The following is a 20,094-nucleotide window of genomic DNA, read 5'->3' as shown; positions in this document are numbered from 1 at the left end:
CAATGATTTCCTGCTTAGTGCAATCTTATATATGTGAAATCTACAAAGTAAATATTAGCTTCCAAGGCCTTTTTTCCTTTTCAAGGAAATTCAGTGCTGGAGAAATGTATGAAGACTGTAGTTATATACACTGAGAACGTTTGCTTACAACTGATAACTACGATTTTTAGCGTTCTGCAAGAAATCAAAATCACTAAATTCATTCTGTTACCAGTAACCACTGATAAAGATTTCTACATCACGTTCCTTAAATTTAGTTAAGGTGAGGAAGGATGGTGCAGTCATTGGTGCACTAGACTGAGACTTTGGAGACCAGGATTCCATTCCCTGCTCTGCCACACATTTACTGACCTTGGGCAAGTCACTTAGCCTCTCTGAGCATGTCTACACTGTAATTAGACACCCACAACTAGCGTGCGCCAGCTGACTCGGGTTGCGGGTCTCAGGCTAAGGGGCTGTTTAATTGCAGTGTAGATGTTCAGGCTCAGACTGCAGCTCAGTCTCTGGACCCTGCAAGGTGAAAGGGTCCCAGTGCTCATGCTGCTACCCAAGCCCTAGTATCAGAATTAAACAGCCCCTTAGCCCGAGTCAGTTGGCATGGACAAGCCGTGGATTTTTAATTGTAGTGTAGACATGCCCTTTGTGTCTCAGCTCCCCATTTATAAAATGGGGGATAATAGCACTTCCCTACCTCATAGCAGTGTTGTGACGGTAGTACATTAAAGACTCTGAGGCACTCAGGTACTACAGTAAGAACAGGCCAGATTCTCTCCTCTATTCCACCTGTGCAATACTCATCCACTTCAGTGTGACTGAGGACAGAATCTGGCCCTAAGAATTTTTCATAGACAGGACAGTTCAACAAGATGCCAAATTTTTAAAATAACTCACCAACACCATAAGTGCAAAACACTATGTCCTGCTGCTTTCTCACTATTGGGCCTTGCTTACCCCAGATTATAGCAAAACCACATTAATTATTGCAGTCTGGACAGATTCCTGTAACCACCATATAAACTTTTCCCCCATACAGCTACCAAAAAGCGAATCTGAAGCTGAAAAACAGTCACTTCAAGTAATTTAAGTCTCTATTAAAAATCATAAAATAGATTTTGTAAAACTCATTAATAAGAGTTCTTGACTTTTTTTTTTTTAATTTAATAGTTTCTGGTTTTGATTTAAACCTTCCCCAGCTGCGTTTGTAATCCTTGCATTATAGGACTGTGTTAGCGCATAAGAACTAGAGTTAAACTGACTTAAAAAAATGGCAATGACTAGTTTCACTCTCTTGCCTGAGTGGAATACAAAAAACCCCAACCCCCCCACCACAAACTACGGAAAAGAAAAAAAAACAAAACACTTTTTTTTTTAATTATTTTTTCTGTTGTAACAACTACTGTTATTAATAATACAGGCCAGACTTTTAAAGAATATATATGACAACCTGACAAATATTTAAAGATTACTGCAATTTGCATAGGATACTAGACCAAAGTTTTTACCTGGGAGATTTAATTAATTCGGTATTCTCTGCCATGCCATGTCCCTGACTGAGTAAATACTGGCGCTCATGTTCGGAACGGCTGTCCTGAGAAAGGTGTGGGAGGAAGAGCAAGACTCACTGCAATGTACAGTAAATGTGCCAAATCTCAAACAGTTTAATTCTTCATTCTCAGGCTCTCCAGCACTATTAAAATCCCATACTCATTGTTCTAACATGCAGCTATTGCACTATGTAAACATCACATCTCGGTAACTGACGCATTACTTTCATACAGCTGCATAGACACTGATACAACATGGGAAAGCTTGAGTTTGTATTATTTTAAAACACTGACACATTTACACTTTTTGTTAGTCGATTACCACTCCTGGCATTAAACTGATTGGATTCCCCTGAGCAACTCCTTATCTAATGCCTTAAGGTGCCCAGCCCACAAGCAAAGGCCTGGGTTTGATCCTCAGACTCAGGCCCCCATGCATGTTGCTGACACTAGAACCTACTGAGGTACGTGAGCATTCAGGCCTCCAGAGCACCCAGAACATACCTACCCTTAAACCATAATAATGCAGATGGACCCAATGCTCTTCAGCTTGTCTCTTCTGCAAGAATTCATAGGACTGAACACGTCGCTGACGGGCTTGTTCGGTCTCTGGTCGGGAGAATCTTACCTGCAAGATTTGATCACTGTTAACTACAGTGCCCCAAACTCTCAAAATGATACAGATTAAAATGGCACAGGGAATTGTCTGCAAAAATGTGTGTGCTATAGAAAGAAAATACATTGAATGGCAAAGCCAGGGGTAGACAGCTAGGAACTAGCTGAACTGGAAATGCTCTTTTGCAACAGCCCCACCCTTATTATTTCACTTGTTGACTTGATTAAATAGTCAACTTTCCCATTCCCAAGTGGAGGTTTAACTGCTGAGCACCAACTGCGGTTTAAACCCTGTCAGCTCAGTATGGATTGTTATACTCCACGCACAGTTTCTTGAACTACCAGTAATAAGGAATCTCAGACATACAGTAATTTGCTTGATGTCCTCTTCAGCTTCATCCTGGGACGAATCGCCCGCTGACAAAAAAACAAGCCAGGAAAATGAAATTTAAAATATCATCAAAGATGGAGCAGCCACAAGAGAGTTTATGACTGTTCTGAGACTTAGTCCAGGAGAGAGGCATGGTCCAAGCACAGGACCAGGAGCCAGCCACCTCAGCTTTATTTATATAAATACCTTGGTAGCTGTATCTCTCACCACCACACTATATGAGCACCTCACAAACAAACACTCCTGTGAGGTTTGGAAAAATTACCACCACCAGGGGAAATTGAGGCACAGAGACCTGAAGAGGCTGACGCAACATCATACAGGAAGTTTGTGGCAGAGCTGGGAATTGAACTTGCTCTGACATTGAATCTACTTCTTTGGGTAAGTTATTTAACCTATGTATCTTGGTTTCCTCATTTATTAAAGAGGGATATCAATATGGTAATGTACTGGTTAGTTTGCATATCTGTTCCACTGCCCTCTACTGGATGCAATCAGAAATGCATCACTGGCATAGGCTCTACAAGGCTAATACATAATGGAGAGTCTCCTTTAGCTCTCGAGAGAGGGGCCTGTGCTTTTGGTACACGAAGATCCAGGTTCAATTCCTGTTGATGTTATGATGTTCCAAATGCCCATGGAATGCAGGACAGCGATAACTGTGAAGACCTAGGTGGCTACAGATTTGTTACAACACTTAACTGACAGGAGTCTTGAGAGGATGAGCTAATATTTGTGCAGCACAATGAAAAAAGTACTGTTAAGTTTTATTATTATATTCTACCGTCCAGGTGTTCACAGTCTCATGTTATAGACCTTTAATTCATCTGACTGTTAAAAGGAACAATTAGTTCCTCTGAGCCAATTATACATTGTTATATTTTAAAACATGCTCAGTGTTTTTTCAGCTATGAACAGCTCTTTCCAGTAACTCCATAAAATCAGTATAACAAAATCTAAAGAGAAACCAAATTGTTCCATAACAAAGAAAACACAGCTTGTAATGTGTTCACCTTCATTAGCAGCTTCTCTTTCTCGGTGTTTGGCATCAGCTTTGTCCAAGTAGGAGAAACTTGGCCTCAGTTGTAGAATGCCATGTAGTGGAGTTAGGTGAAGTTCACCTGAAAAATTACAAGTTATTTTCCAAGGCCTACAGTTGGCAATTTTCATTTTCCTATCACCTTTGTAATGTCACAGTTTAAATTTAAGAAACAGATTTACTAAATTTAAATGTAATATGAGACTCTTAAATGGAAGATTAATCCAGTGCTTAGTATTTCAAAGAGGTATCAGATTTGAACCCCTTGGTCCAAACCTGCCCCTACAATTTGCTTTTTGGTAGGATCCAAGCCTGGAAGAGGCCCATTTTCTGGATAACATATGGCTCAAACTCACATTTCACAAGGTCAGATGATCTGACAAGATTTCTGCCATTTGTGGCCAAAAATCTCAGAACAGTTCATGAAAGATCAGTACTAATCCAATCCCAACCTGTGATTCAGCCTTGAAGCCCACCCACAAGCTCACAGCCTAAACCGAGTCTGGAAATCAGTAATGCCTCTTTGTCCCTTCTCTAAATAAGTATCTCTGCCACAAACTGGAGAACAATACCCAGTGCTGGTTCCACAGCACCCAAAGTTTACAGCAACCCCTGGCTTTCCACACCAATAATGAGTATTTACATCATTATGACAACAGCAAACTCTGAATAAGGTGACATCAAAAATGTATATAATACCAATTTTAGGAAATTCTTGGGACATCAGTATTCCCAGAGGTTTTTAGAATATCAAGCAAGAGAGGGTTTGGGGAACAAATGAAGGAGCAGAATGTGTGGAGTAAGGGAGAACAGCAATAGAGAGCCAGAAGTGAATTTATATACAATATTAAATAATATCCCCTTCAATGTACATGGTTTGAGGCTATAATTCAGTGGTAGAGTTCTGGTGGCATCTACAAGCCCGACTAACTGTTACCTTGTTTACAATGTCATTAGAACACCTTGATGGAATCTCAAGGACTTTAGAACACTCCAAGTAGTTAAGTTCTCACTCATGGTAACTTATTTATTAGGAATTGACAGCCACTAAATAGGAACAGAGGCTGCTAGAGACAAAGAACACAGTTTTCTCATTTCAAACACCCTGCAGATTTAAAAACTGATTTATTTCATAAGGTTGGGGGAAGAGAAAAAAATAACCTTTTCTATAGATAGCAGCAGCATAACGGGAAACGTTACTCGCAGCCTGTGAAGAGCAGAAAGTTTGTCTGTCCATCAGCTTCCTGTAAATAAATTAAACCTTTATGACTATAGTCGACAGATACCACAAAACATGCAAGTGTTAAAGGGCAGAAGCAAAGAGTTGTTGCTCTCTAAAATGAAGTAATTAAACTTGCCGGTCTTTTAAAAATACATGTTTATATGTATATTTGCTGATCTCCCACCCTGCAGCATTATTTACTACGGGTACTGCAGAAGTTACAGCTCCCCAACTACAATGTTAACTATCCCATGTGCTCATTCAATTAGGGGCTCTTTAGAAAGTGCTGAGTGGTGGCTTCTCCGCTATCCAGAGAGGCCCTGCTGGAATTACACAGCAGAAGCCACTCCAGAGCATGGGGCACTGGAGCAGCTACTCTGCTACCTTGATCCTTCCTCTGGGAGAGCTACTGGGTTACATTAACAGCTACCAATGGCCCAGAGAGGCCATAATTCAGCAAAATATTTAAGCTTGTGCTCAAGACTTATATATGTCCCCCATGCTTTGATGGCTCATGGCTAGAAATAGCATTGAGATACATTTATTTGGCTTAGATGTTGTTTTGTCATTTTTCCAAGGGGCTCAGGCATAACACTCTCCAACGGCAGAAAGTGCCACCAAGTTTAATTGCACACCTGCCCGAGTTTTATTTTTACCTGCTGTCATTATAAGCTACCCTTAGACTATGCAACTAAAAGAGATTAGATAGAAAAAAATATGCCTCTAATTTTTGCAGATTCGACAGTAGTTTGCGAATAGTCACATTCGCTATTTCCCTGAATAGCCAGTCAGCCAGTTTCCCCTGTTGTTTGTGTGCATCCTTCATGATGCAACAGGGGAGCAAAAAACATTCTGAAAAATGGAACTGTAAAAAAATTCACAAAAATCAGTAGCAAGACTCAGGGACAGGTGAAATACCTGAACCTACTTTTAACTCTTTTTTTTAAAACTGAAAATTTCAAGTTGACAGTGTCTTTTAAAATGCAAAATGTATAGACCAAGATTTTTAAAAATGACTAGTGATTTTTGGGTGCCCAACCTTAGACACCATACTGTGGCTATATTTTTTTAGGGGGTGTGTTCAGCATTTCCTGAAAATTAAGCTCCTTAAAGCTGTCTTAAGTTGGGCACACAAAAATTGACCAAGCCCCCTCCCAAATCACTAGTTACTTTTGAAAGTCTTGGCAACATATTTTAAAATGTCTAAATTTTTCCATATTTGGAAGAGGGCCTATTGTGAAAGTTAACCCTAATTGTAAGCTGAAATGTAAAAAGATGTCAGAATAACCTATAACTTTTTTTAGCCTGTGTGGGAATTTACCATGGAAAATAGGTCAAATTATTTTCAATAATGGTGTTATGAACAAGTGCAAAAAAAACAGAGAGAGACTAAATTAGTCCTAACAAACAAACTCACTCTACCGACACGATTCAAGGACTGTGCTGAAGTTGGACTTAATAAACAAGATATGGGATCAGGAATTAATGGACCAAAATTGGTGTGAAGGATATAAAGCTAATTGATGGACAAAATAATGAGATGAACTATGCCACCCATTTTTCTCATCTTTGGGTTCTTAAAAAAGAAATGTGTGTGGGGGGGGAATCTCTTTCCCCAGTGCATGCCAGCTCAACATCCCCCAGCTCCGCTAGTCTCGTCCCACCTCACCTTCCCCAACCCCAGGACAGAAGCAACAGACCAGACCAAAGGACATTCTTCCTGAGAGGAAGGCCAGCAGGCCTTACTCGTCTTTAAGGAATTTTGTTTTTCACCTGGGAGTCCTGAAAGCCATTATATCATCATGACATCCAGTCCTCAGCCTATCAGTGGGGATACCTAACTACCAGCACCACAGAGGCACCTAAGATTCTGTTCTGTTTCCCTTCTCTTTGTGTTACTTTCTGCCTGCGCCCGCAATTCCTATCTCTCGCGGTTTTCCACTGAATCCTAAATTGCACTACATCAGCAAAAAAAGAGATGAGATGTCCATAGCCCTGTCTTGTCTAAGGAGAAATGACCCAATCAGATGACATCCCTGACCTGAATGTGAATCAGGGTCCAGGCACTAGGTGTCATGGTCACCTGCCAGCCAAAGTATCCATTCACAATTGACCAGTTGGCTGGTGTTCCAAAAACACCAACAAAAGCTGTATTTCCCCCACCTTTTCTATCCTGCCTCTTCTCCACCTTGTGTCTGTCTGTTTGTTAAACACAGGAGAAGTGAATATCCTTTGCACATCAGGACTGACAGTAAAATTAAACCTTCCTTTTAATCAAAGAACGGTTATTAACGAAAATAGGACTGATATTTTATCTGCAAAAGGAGAGAGACTTTAATACGTTTTATTTAAGTCTGTTTTGCAGTGTCATTCCATTTCAGTTTCAATATAAATGTCTGTTTTAATTTCTTCTTCTTCCTTGTGTTCGATCAATAAACTTCCAAATTAACAAGGCATGGTTTTGGGTGTTTGCTAGAAACTGAGTAAGCCAAGGCCTCTGTAGAGAAAACCCAAAACCTAAGTGTCACTGTTTTAATGCTGAACAGAGAAGGAGTTTATAAACACCTTTAACTTTTTTGGTCCTTGAAATCATTACAACAGGCCTTCAGATTGCATATTTGCTTGCTCAGCCTCTTCCCTAAAAGCTTGGTGGGAAAGCTGACCATCTACTAGAAAAGAATGTCAGAGCAAAGAGGATACCTACGAGGAATAGGTACTAGTTTCATCTGTGCAGGTACCATCCACATTGAGAGCGATCTGTTCTCCTTTGCTGCGACAGTAGTTGGGATTCAAAGTATCAATGGCCATTTCAAGTTCAACCTAATCACCAATAATTAAGAAGGCACCAATAATTAGCATAGCGTAATCACCAAATATTCATCCATCTTCAACCAACCTTAGGTTCGTCTCACAAAGACGAACATATGTTTAACATTATGCCTATAAGCAGCCCCGTTAAAGTCAATAGGACAAATCACCTACATAAGATCAAGCAGGTGCTTGAGTCTCTGCAGGACTGTCATGCTGTATATCAGTGTCATTTGCAGACGCCCAACGAAAGCTACTGTATTTGAGCTGTACTTCAGGAACGGCTTTTGAAAATGTATCATTTACACTGTAGGTGGAGGACCAAAATTCAAGACTCTCCCTTTACATCACCAATTTTTTTTTTCTGAAAATAGCACACATAACATGCTCAGAGTTACAGCTGCCCAAGCCCTGCCGCTCTCAACGTTATGTCAGCAAATCTATTACACGGCACCTTCTTTAGGTGTTCTTCTCACACTCCTTTCCAGTGCGTCATACCCAAGTATAGGTGGATGTTTAATGGCCAAACTCTGCCTCTCAAAAGCAGCTCATAATTCTCATCGACATCAATAGAAATATACATAGCCACTGGAGGGCAGAATTTGGGCAATATGTCTGAGATTTTACATGGGATTTGGAGGAACAATTAATGGGAGTGGAGAGCCTAAGTGCCCTTAGGCAGTCTTGAAAACAATTTTTTTTTTTTTTTTTTTTGGCATGTGTGTTTGTGTTATTACTAGGTTGTCAGACAGCTTTGTGTAAGAATACCACGGCCCCCTTCCCTCTCTCCGGTCCCCTTCCATCTCTCCTGCCACCAGGTCTATTCAGAAATTCTGAAGCCCAATGCATTTCCGCAAGATTTGGGCAATGAAACACCATACTATGTTCCATCTAGTGGCAAAAAAGCCCCGTTCTGATCTTACAGTGGTTTTATGTCAGTGTAATTCCATTGGCTTCAGTGGAGTTACTCCTGATTTACAACTATGTGAGAGGAGAATCCGGGTTGCATATGGCTCCTTGCAGAGCGTGGGCCTGACCCTGCAAGCTTCCAGAGGCATGTGGATCTCCCACAGATTTCAATAAGAGAGCTGCACAATAAGGGCCCTTTATCGAAACACAGACAGGGGAATTCTCCTTGGGAAAGGTCCATTAAACATTACAGCCTTGATTCTGCCCTCACGCTAGCAATACATCTGTAACCTCATTGATTTCGAGAGTTACTCCTGATTGACACTTGCCTAAGTGAGAGCAGCACCAAGCCCTACCACTAATACTAAAATACAAAGCACGTCACCAGAACCCAAACATGCTCTAGAAATAAAGACACATGAAAAATGCTCTTTAAAATATGGATTATTAGCACAAGCATCCCCAACCTGAACTAGAATTATCACATGCTCAGCTACAATGGCTCTCAGGGGTGGGATTTCAGTATTTTTATACTAAAGGAGTATCCTCTGCATCCAGGGCTTTGGAGCTGTGCTCCGGCTCCGCTCCAGCTCCAGGCAAAAACCTGCAGCTCTACTGCTCCGGAGCTGCTCCGCGCTCCAGCTCTGGGCTCTGCTCCAAAGCCCTGTCTGCATCACTGCTTCATCCACTTCTCTACAAAGCAAACTCCATGCTGGAGAAAGCCCTCTTTAAAATTTCTCAAATACTCAAAGAACTAACCTAAGAGATGCAGTACCACAAACGCCTGCATCACCACAACAGCTGATTATTAATAATTATATGTATAGCGGTAGCACCTAGCAGCAGAGCACAATTCATATGTCCTAAGCACTAGCATTACATGATGACTAGCATTATATGATGCCCCACCTTTTGCTGCTTTGGTTTTATCTTTGCCGACAGATGCGTCACATCATCATACGTCATGGAAGCTGGACGAATAGGATACTAGAAAACAAAAATGTTTCACAGAGTGTCTTTCATGCAAAGTCTCAACATGCTTCACAAAAAATTTAACTAACTAACTAACTGACTCTTCTCTTCCCCACCCCACTTATGTATATCTACTTCCCAGATGATTACAAGGCACAGAAGAATGACTTGACTGGTCTGGTGAGTCACTGGCAGAGCTGGGAAGAGGGCCCAGAAATCCAAACTCCCAGTCCTTTGCTCTAGCCACTACACAACACTCCCTACCAATGAACCATGATATATAGAATTTTTTATCCAAGAATCTCAAAGTGCTTTACAAAAAGGTGGGTGAATATTAATATCCCCATTTCATAGAAGGAAAAATGAGGCACTGAAAGATTAAGTGACTTGGCCAAGGTCTTCTAGGAATTCAGTAACCGAGTGAAGAATTCAAACCCAGATCTCTCGACTCCCATTTCCCAGCTCTAATCACTAAGGGCAAGTCTTCACTACGGGGGTGTGTGTGTGTCGATTTAAGATACGCAAATTCAGCTACGCAAATAGCGTAGCTGAATTCGACGTATCGGAGCCGACTTACCCCGCTGTGAGGATGGCGGCAAAATCGACCTCTGCGGCTCCCCGTCGACGGCGCTTACTCCCACCTCCACTGGTGGAGTAAGAGCGTCGATTCGGGGATCGATTGTTGCGTCCCGACGAGACGCGATAATTCGATCCCCGAGAGATCGATTTCTACCCGCCGATTCAGGCGGGTAGTGTAGACCTAGCCTAAGTGACTGCTTCCTCCATAACACATGGGAGATGTTTGCAGTGTTATTGTAGCTGAGTCAGACCCAGGATATTAGCGAGACAAACTGGGTGAGGTAATATCTTTTATTGGACCAACTTCTTTTGGTAAAAGAGTGCTCTCATTAACTGGAATTATGACCATAAATCTTAGGAGCATCAATACAGAGTTAAACTGCTTCATAGATGTATCAATTAATAATATCAAAAGCAGAGAAGCCAAAATTCTTTTCAATACAGGGAGGTAAGCAACTCTCTCTACTACCCACTGCAGTTTCTCTTTCTCTGCCCTTTCACCAGCCATCCCTTCTTTTGGCACTATACTATGTGTTTGAATGGCCCAAGGCCTAAACAGGCCCACCTAAACCCAACGCTGAGCCAGGTCTGCAGCCCCATGCAAGAAACTTCTTTGGGAAATCCATCAAATGCTGCCACGCTAGTCACAAACCCTTGCACTGCCAATAGGTGCTAACACACAGGAAACAGCATAGCAAGTGAAACTGCCCAGTATCACCCAGTAGAAGTCATACTAGGGCAGGGGCAGGCAAACTTTTTGGCCTGAGGGCCGCATCGGGTTTCGTAAATTGTATGGAGGGCCGGTTAGGGGAGGGGGTCGTGGCCTAGTCCCCACCTCCTATATGCACCCCTCCCCCCTGGCACTCCTGCCCCATCCAACCCCCCCCCCCCGTTCCTTGACGGCCCCTCTGGGACCCCTGCCCTATCCACACACCCCCGCTCCCTATCCCCAGACCACCGCCACCCCATCCAACTCCTCCTCTCATTCCTGACGGCCCCCCCAGGACTCCTGCCCCATCCAACCCCCCCCTCCTTCCTGACTGCCCCCCCCCGGGACCCCTGCCCCCATTCAACCCCTTGTCCATCCCCCCCCCGACCCCTATCCACACTCCACCCCTGACCACCACCCCAAACTCCCCTGCCCTCTATCCAACCCCCCCCGCCCCCCGCTCCGTGCCCCCTTACTGTGCTGCCTGAAGCACCGGTGGCTGGCGGCGCTACAGCTACGCCGCCCGGCTGGAGCCGGGCCACGCCACCGTCACCACGCAGCACAGAGACCGGGTCAGGCTGAGCTCCTGGGGCAGCGCAGCTGCAGAGCCCGGAGCTCCGCTGCCCAGAGCATTGTGCCAGCAGCGGAGCCAACAGGCTGAGTCTGCAGGGGAGGGAGGACAGCAGGGGAGGAACCGGGGGCGAGCCTCCCTGGTTAGGAGCTCGGGGGCCAGGCAGGACGGTCCCGCAGGCCAGATGTGGCTCGTGGGACGTAGTTTGTCCACCTCTGTACTAGGGCATGCTAGGAGCTGTTAGGATCTATGTTAACATTAAGAGAAGTTACTGCTTTATGAAATAATTATTCTTTAAAAATTATATCCAAGAAGTCATCTGGAATACCTGGAACATATACAGCTTCTCCGACAGGCTTTTGGCCAGGTACACGTCAATCTAACAAAGCAAAATAAACAAGTTTAACCAGACTGAAAGCTACGATTACTGATGCCCTCAGACATTACTGAAAATGCAGCCATCTGTTCTCAAGTTACTACAGCTGGGAGAAACTTGCCTAGTTTAGGGTTTCACTATGAATGCTGAACCTAAGTCAGGACCATGAATCTTTTGGCAAACCCAACCTCTGCTAATTTTCCACACGAAACTCAGCAATTTTGTATATTTTTGCCATGACACAACGCAGAGGTCAGTGGCTTTGGCTGAGTGTTGGGGGTCTCTCAAAGCAAACTCAGGGCATGGCCAACACACCTCTCCTGGGACAAGGGAAAATGGTTCTCATTGGGGTTTGTGTGAACCTAATACCATAGTATCACACAGCTCTAGAAGAAACTCATGTGTCTCTTTGCTAATAGTGAATGTAAGGTGAGTATCTAACTAAGACCATTTCATAAAGGCAAAATTAAAAATGAGAGATGGGATGAACATGCTCAGAACACCATATCTGTCCCATTACAGCTCTTTGCCACAAATACCTAGAATTTATGGAGGTTTTATGAATATCACAAGTGGGCACTGCCACAGAATGGCAGCCATTTTGGGAACTTATGTGATCCTGTCAGCTCCCACTCCTGCTGGCCACATCCCCTCCCCGAATACCTTCCCTTTCCTGGCACCTTCATAGTGGCCCTTGTGTATGAATTCACATCAAAAATCAATAGGACACCACAGCCACTATGATGATCCTTTTAAAAGCAGAATGGACCAAAACTCCTTTCAGAGTAGAACCAGACCTCAACTGTTTGTTTTAGCAGGAGCAGTGAACACATTTACCAGTAATTTCATTTTTATAAGCTTCTAAATCCAGAAGAGTAATTCTATTTAAAATTGTTCTAACTTTCCAAAGTGAAATTTAGTGCACATAAAAGATGCCAGATGATAAATCTGGAGACTGATCCTGTATTTATCCACGGAACAGATAAAGCAGTGATGCTAGCTTCAAAATGCTGACCCATCAATGTTCCTCATCCCTGACTTGGAACACAACCCCAGGGGTCAAAGGCTAGAACAGTTCTCCATGCCAGGTCTGCCCACAAGAGTGCCAATTTATTTTGGCAATGAGGACACCTGTACACTTGATCCTGGGTTCAGACCACCTATTTCCTTCAGGTACTGTAGGTTTTTGAGCATCAGATGCCAGTTAAACCCAGGGAAACATTCTTTCAGAGTGCAAAAGGCTAAGAAAAACAAATTTCAAGAAAACCATACACTCACTAATGACCCAATGTAAATTTACCTCTTGTATAATTGGGTCATCTTCTTCATTTGCCATGCTAAAATGGGAAAAGCAATGTTTCAGGTCCTTCCTTAGCACAATCTGAAAGAGAGGAAAAGTACTGTATCAAGGATGGTTTTGTAAGAGCTATAGTTCCCCCATTCATAATTTCCATCTTGTGTACCATGTGCAGCCTAGGATCTTTCCTTGTTCACACACTGTTTGAGTTCCTTTCAATTGAAGGGAATTTTATTTTTTGGAAAGCAGATTATGGGGAATAAATTTGTGTGGTCTTATTTCTTCCTTCCTCCTCTTTTGCTGGCTATGACACTTTTGTACAGTATGTATTTTAATTAGGCTTGGCAGAATTCAATTTTTTTCCTAATGTTGACAATTAATATTGATTGTTATTTAAGATTTTTTTTTATTTTTAAACTATTTTTATTTTACAGTTGCAGGAAATGAGGGGGAGATAGGACCAGGATTAGGACAGCACTGACAGCGGGGCTGCAGGGGACGCCCTGCACGGCCAAGGGGCCCAAGACACCAGGGCGCAAGGTGAGGGGAAGGCTGTGGTCCTGGCCTTGTACAGCAGAGACCCACAGCCAGGACTACAAAGGCGACAACAAAACCCTTGCTGTGGGTTGCTGCTGAACAGTTCCTGTCCAGGGACAGATCCTAAACTCCTGGCTGGTGAGTGCGTGAACGGGGCCATGACAGCAGAGCTGCACAGGTTCCCAGCATGGCTGCAAGGCTGGTGATTTCTGATGGTGCAAGGTGTGGAAGAAGCTGTGGTCTTGGTCAGGGCCGCCGAGAGCGGGTTCGGGCCCCGGTGAAAAAATATTTTTGGGCCTCCAGCAAGGGTGGACCGGCTAAACAGGGCCAACGAGGGGGGGGGGGGGGGGGGGGAGGGAGCCAGGCCCCCTTCCAGACCGTCGGGCCCCGGTAATTTGTACTGGCTTCTCCCCCCCCCCCCCCCCTCGTCGGCCCTGATCTTGGTGGGTCGAAGCAAAGACCCTCTGGCCAGGGCTGTGAGGAGGGGGGCAAGTCCTGGCTGCAGAGGAGGATACCCTGCTATGGAACAGCTCCTGACTGGGGACAGAGCCATTCAGCAGCAAGGCGGCTTCCCCCACAGCCAAGGGCTCAAACTCCTCCTCATCACAGTGCTGGCCTGGGATGGTCTCTGCTTCACCAGGCCAGGATTGCAGCGTTCCCCACAACTTATGCCTCCAAGGATCATGTATCATCATCCCTGTGGCCATGCAGGGAGCCTGCTGAAGCCCCACTGTCATGGGATTGAGGCCGTGACAGCAGAGCTGCAGAGGGTGCCCTACACTGCCACTGGAGAAGTGACACCAGAGCCCTCCCGGTGCAAGAGGTGGGGGGGGGGGGGCTGCACTCCAAATGACTGTTACCCTGAAATAGATGAAAAAAATATCAATAGGTAACAGTTGGTGGGAGGGTGTCAGCTGAAATCGACATTTACTGATGTCGCTCGATTTATATCGAATTCTGCCAAGCCTAATTTTAGGTTATGAATGCATTGTAACTGACTGGCACATGGACACTGCACTGCATAAATGTCCAGTGACTGTATGTATTTACTGCACTTCAGATGGTAGGAAATTAAAAACTAACATGTTTGAATGAGAATTCTCAGTCTGACACACATTTCTCAGCCTCTCTTTTGTGCCTCTGAAAATATCTGCAGCCCAAGGTCTTACCACCTCACATCTCTGATCTTATCAACCCAAATGTACCTCATGGAATTGTGCAAGGAGAATTAATTGTGTGTGTCGAAAGGAGCAAAGCAAGACCAGGGATAGAAAATGAGTGTTCTCAGCAAGCTTCCCCCCAAAAGAGAGGCAACGATAAAATGACACTTCCAAAGGTGTCATTCAAGTTCCTATTCTGCAAGATACTGAGCTCTCTCTGCTCCCGTTTAAGTTACCAAAAGTTAAAAAAGTCTTCAGCACCTGGTAGCAGCTGGCCCTTACTGAACATGAATGTTTATGGGTGGCCACCTGAGGGGAATCAGAGTTAAGACCTTGAGCTCAGTAGAGATCTCCAGGCTGGCATAGTCATGGAGGGTTGTTGATGGGCTGTGGAAGGAGCCAGGGCCCAGATCCACAAAAGGATTTAGATGCCCAAACCACTGGACTACAGTGGACTCTCTTGCCCAAGGTCTATGTAAGTATTTATCCACAGTGAATCAGTCATTGGGCCAGAGAGAGAGAGTGAGAGAGAGAGAGAGAGAGACGCTGTAGTCCAGGGCTCTGGGCACCCACTTGGGAGGTGAGAGACCCAGAGTCCAGTCCCTCTGCTCCAATCACTCATTCTTCATCCTCAGTGGAGCAGCTTGGACAGGACAGTGAGGAAGCCCCACATCAAGCTATCCTACAGCCCAGTGGTTAGAGAGATAGGAGATCCCGTTCCAATCCTTTCTTCCCCTCTACCAAGGAGAGGGTGGGGATTGAACCTGTAGCCCCCAAATCCCAGACAAGTGCTCTAACCACTGGGCTAGAAGTTATAGTGTTGGAGGGGCAGCACTACTAGGGTGACCAGATGTCCTGATTTTATAGGGACAGTCCTGATTTTTGGGTCTTTTTCTTATATAGGCTCCTATTACTCCTCACCCCTTGTCCTGAATTTTCACACTTGCTGTCTGGTCACCCTAAGCACTACCTCCTCCTCCGGCTGTTTTGTGCAGAGTGAAGCAGACACCTCACTCATTCCCAGAAGACACCCCACAGGCATCTAAACTGCCAGGTGGCAAGTTCCTGTTTGTGGATTGCTAAGCAGAGATAGGCGCCTATCTCAGAGAGGGGCATGGCTTAGCCCACCATCATCAGCATCTCCCACTGGCTAGTTTAGGCAGCTCCCCACCTAGCGTGCTGGCTTTTGTGGATCCCATTGTAAGGCCCTTATCTCTCCCCATTCATTGGCCCTAACTCAGGCTTTGTGGATCGCCCTGTTCCTGTGATTTTCTAGCAACTCCGATGCTGTGCACTGAAATGCCAAAGTCTCATTGTAGATCAGGGCCCTCAAATGGAGCAGTGACTGTCTCTCCAACACCATAAACAAAATAAGCAAGGTTTATTTAGGCTGCCATCGCAATAGAACATGTTTAATTAATCCAATAGTTATCAATAAATGGCAGCCCATAGCGGCCTCTATCAGTCTGGTAGGGCGCATGGTAGCCTCAAATCAATAAAGGAAGTTTTAAAAATTAACAAATAAAGTTTAAAGAAAATCCTATCCAAATTGGAATTACCACCCCAGGCAACCCTCTAATCCCCAGGCCATGGGACTTCCTGTGTATCCTGTGCCTCTGGAAAGAGGTTGTGTCCAGGATCACATTGCTGATCATGCAAATATACCATGGGTAAAAGCAAGATACTAAGAGCGTGCACGACTGTAGTCATTTTCATCAATTACATGTGGGCACACATTGTTCATATATTTTAATGGCAAGTTTAATATGCTCCAATTTACCTGAAAGTTTATAATCCTAAAAGGTCACATTAATAAGTATGATTATTTACCTAACGTTTCAGGAGTCCTGATCACTTGTGGTCATTAAAGATCCCATAGTGCTTGGGCATTAACTCCAACATCCTGGCAAAAATTCAACTCAGGTAACTACATTCAGTTTACTTACATTACCTCTGCAGTTTCAACTGCATACAGCATTCTATATTCTTCACTTCATGTCTAAACTGCTGTGTAGTGTAGTTCTACAATGTTAAACGGCTGCCACTTTCCACTCCAGAAGTGGCTGCATTTCAGTCCTAGGATACTTGAGCCCATTATATCTCTTACTTGTCTCAACACTATTTGAGACTTTACTACTTAATATTTGACATATTTTCAAATGTTACAGAAATACAAAATGTTCATGATCATTCTGTATTCTCAGTTACTGTATTCTTAATTAATTGGAGTCTTCTTGGCACAACTGTCAGCATGTGGTATAAAATTAAAATGGTGACTATTGGATCAGATTATCAGAAACAGGATTCTTTTGAGAAGTGTAAGCATGAGTGTACATTTTACAGAATTAGAAATGAATATTTCTTTTCCGCTTACCCCAGCTCATGGAGTGACTCAGTTACTAGTGAAAACAACAGATAATGAAGACATCAATTTTCCAATTCCTTTAAGGATAAAAGATGTCTAGAGGGTTGCTTTTAATAGAGTATCAGAATGGCAAGCATATGAACAGGAGGCATTGTTACCTGATACAGCTTATAATATTCATACAACTTTCTACAATGAAGGAAATTAAATGGAATTAGATTCAGGCATTTAGTACGGGAAGACATACAGACAGGTCTGAGAGAGACCTTTTCAGTAGAAATACACTAACCAGAAGAAGAGTTCATGAACCATGGAAAGAGTAATGGAATGAAATTAAGATAAACACTGGGAGAAAAAGCATATAACTTACAATTTAGTAGATGGCTCAAATAATTTTAGGTAGCTTTTGGATTGCTAAAGGGACTTCCATCTATAGAGCTCATTGTTATTAGTTAGTTAAGCTTCAAAACACCCTAAACACCTGTAGGTAATACATACGAAGCTCTAACTTGGCCTACCAGTGAAACACTGCTAACTGGGATGGAATGAAGTAGCTGGTTAACAGCCTCCAAATTTGGAACAACTGAAGAATATTCTATCCAATTTAAACTGCAAGTTTAGCCAGGATATCGGGGTAACACATCTATTGGCATTCTTATAAAAATGCCATGGGATCTTAAATGGCCACAAGTGGAGTCAGTTTTTTCTGGTGTATCATGGGGTCATGGTATGGACAAGGATGAGAACCACTGTCCTAATAATGTACTGAAGCTCTGACTCATTATCAATAAAGAGGAAAGCGTGACATTTTCTGAATTACCAATGTCACATCCTGTAGCACCCAGGTTTTTCTTAGAGGTCTCTCATTCAAACACTGGCCCTGACCCTGATTAGTTTATGTTCAGCACCAGGGCCGGCTTTATGAACTGCGAATACCCGGCGTTGGTATTCGAATACCCGGCGGTGATCCAGGGCTTCGGCGGGCCCTCTTAGGCACGGGGCCCGATTCCCGGGAATCGGACTAAAGCCGGCCCTGGTCAGCACAGAGCCTATGCTGGTTTGAAAACTGCAGAAAGACAACTGAGCTGAATGTTTACAAGGTTCTTTACTTCACCTCTTCCTCCTTTTGCCCATCCATAAATAGTTCCACAAAACCACATTCTGTTAATTAACCAAAACATTGGGACCTTCTGTGTTCCAAGGCGTCTATTTCCAGTTAGGCTACTACAGCCAGGCAGGCTAATGTAGTCAGGATTTAAAGAGGCTGCACTTTAAGCTACATTATGCATGCATCACCTTTTAAAACCTTAACATTTCCATAAATATCATTTGTGTACAAAGTGTTAAACCTGTTCTTTCAGCATCAGGTTAGATGGATGAATACAATCAGCAAATAACTTCCCTCTAACGACAGCATAAGTGATAAAGCAAACTCAGTACATAGAGTAGGTCACCTGGTCAATGAGTCAGTGAAAGCTCCATGTCACAGGCACACAGTGCCCAGCAACTGCTGAGACAGGCTGCATCCTCATACAGGCCGCCACTCTCTCCCGGCACTGAGGGGTTTTTTTAATTATTATTTTTGGCAACTTGTAAACCTACTTCCTCCCAGCACAATGATACCAGTAAACAGGGGAGGAAAGGCAAGCTCAAAATCTTCAGCCAGGATTTAAAATACAGGTTCAAATTATTGATTGCAAAAATCCTGCTCTGAGCAAGAATGACTTGGTAACTTGTTAGGAGACAAATTTATTTGGGCATAAGCTTTCGTGGGCTAGAACCCACTTCATCGGATGCATGCACTGGAAAATACAGTCGGAAGATATATACACCCATTTTTTCATGTTTTCTGTGTATATATCGTCCGACTGTATTTTCCAGTGCATGCATCCGATGAAGTGGGTTCTAGCCCATGAAAGCTTATGCCCAAATAAATTTGTTAGTCTCTTTAAGGTGCCACAAGTACTCCTGTTCTTTTTGCTGATACAGACTAACTCGGCTACCACTCTGAAACCTGTTATGAGACAGGATGCAGTGCTCTTTCTAAATAAGCCACAAAACAGATGGCCAGAAAGAGATGCATGTACTTCTGCAATTCACCAATCACTCTACCAGGATAGTGGGAGTAGTTGGAAGGAGTGGGGATTATCAAACTCTGCTAACTTTTGGGGGGTTGGGGAATAAGCCTCCCCAACGAGATGGCTGATGTAACCACATAACCTCAGGGAGTAGAGATTCCAAAACCTCACATTAAATCCGACTCTCTCGTATTTCTGGGATACTTTGAGGGCAAAGGGGGTGCCAACTCTTTTTTTTAATCCTTGCCTTCGAACATAACTAGCCTTTGGTGTCAGGCTGCGACTGAGATGGCTGATGTAACCATGCAGCAATCTCAGGGAGAGCAGTCTGCAAACCACACACAGAAGAGAGTCAGGAAAAAAAGAAAGAGTATAAGTAAACAATGTGAATTTGTTCAGTCACCCCTCGAATCAGGCAAACTCCTGCCGCGGGGGGGCTTCGCAGCACACACCCAGCCCCTGGCCCTGACCAGCTATTCCCAGAGCCCACTCTCCAGGCGCTTTTTACGTGCAATGAGTTCAGACTCCTCGGAGAGTTTTTAGCTCATGCTCAGGATTTGCAGCAGGCAGAGCGCACCCCAGCCCAGGCCTTGCTGAAGAACGCGCCCCACAGCAGCTGCAACGCCCTGTGCAGCCCTAGGGCGTGGGGCAGGGACAACGGACCACACATGCTCCCCCTACCTCGTGGCGCGGACTCCAGGGGCAGAGGAGGCCACCGATCCCCCCCTTCGGCGTGTTGCAATGTGTGTGCAGGTCCCGGGGGCTCTCATGCAGCAGCCATGTTGATGTAACTCCAGCAGCAGACACGTGGGGAGACTAGTTCCTCCTCTTACCCACAATGCTTCCCAGGCGGGGATAAGCTTCTCAGTTTAGCACCAGGCGGCGCTGTGCGATCCCTATTTTCCCTGCAAAACACGGAGGC

At 44.1% G+C, this 20,094-nt stretch overlaps 1 protein-coding gene across 1 annotated transcript in view; it reads right to left on the bottom strand.

The window, feature by feature from the left end:
• The window catches only part of POLR3E (RNA polymerase III subunit E), a 38,380-nt gene extending 18,317 nt beyond the window's left edge, over positions 1–20,063 (bottom strand). Inside the window, exons 1-10 of the mRNA XM_005304723.4 lie at positions 19,854–20,063; positions 13,036–13,116; positions 11,688–11,738; positions 9,438–9,515; positions 7,516–7,631; positions 4,751–4,833; positions 3,564–3,671; positions 2,527–2,576; positions 2,053–2,172; positions 1,503–1,588 (exon numbers count right to left, since the gene is read on the bottom strand). Of these exons, the coding sequence (XP_005304780.1) occupies positions 1,503–1,588; positions 2,053–2,172; positions 2,527–2,576; positions 3,564–3,671; positions 4,751–4,833; positions 7,516–7,631; positions 9,438–9,515; positions 11,688–11,738; positions 13,036–13,071 (728 nt within the window). The 5' untranslated portion in view covers positions 13,072–13,116; positions 19,854–20,063. The remainder of the gene's footprint in view (positions 1–1,502; positions 1,589–2,052; positions 2,173–2,526; positions 2,577–3,563; positions 3,672–4,750; positions 4,834–7,515; positions 7,632–9,437; positions 9,516–11,687; positions 11,739–13,035; positions 13,117–19,853) is intronic.
• Between the last annotated feature and the right edge of the window lie 31 nt (positions 20,064–20,094).

Source organism: Chrysemys picta, chromosome 10 (assembly GCF_011386835.1).
Source record: "Chrysemys picta bellii isolate R12L10 chromosome 10, ASM1138683v2, whole genome shotgun sequence".
NCBI classification, from domain to species: domain Eukaryota; kingdom Metazoa; phylum Chordata; order Testudines; family Emydidae; genus Chrysemys; species Chrysemys picta.
This window is presented reverse-complemented; position numbering and strand designations above follow the sequence as displayed.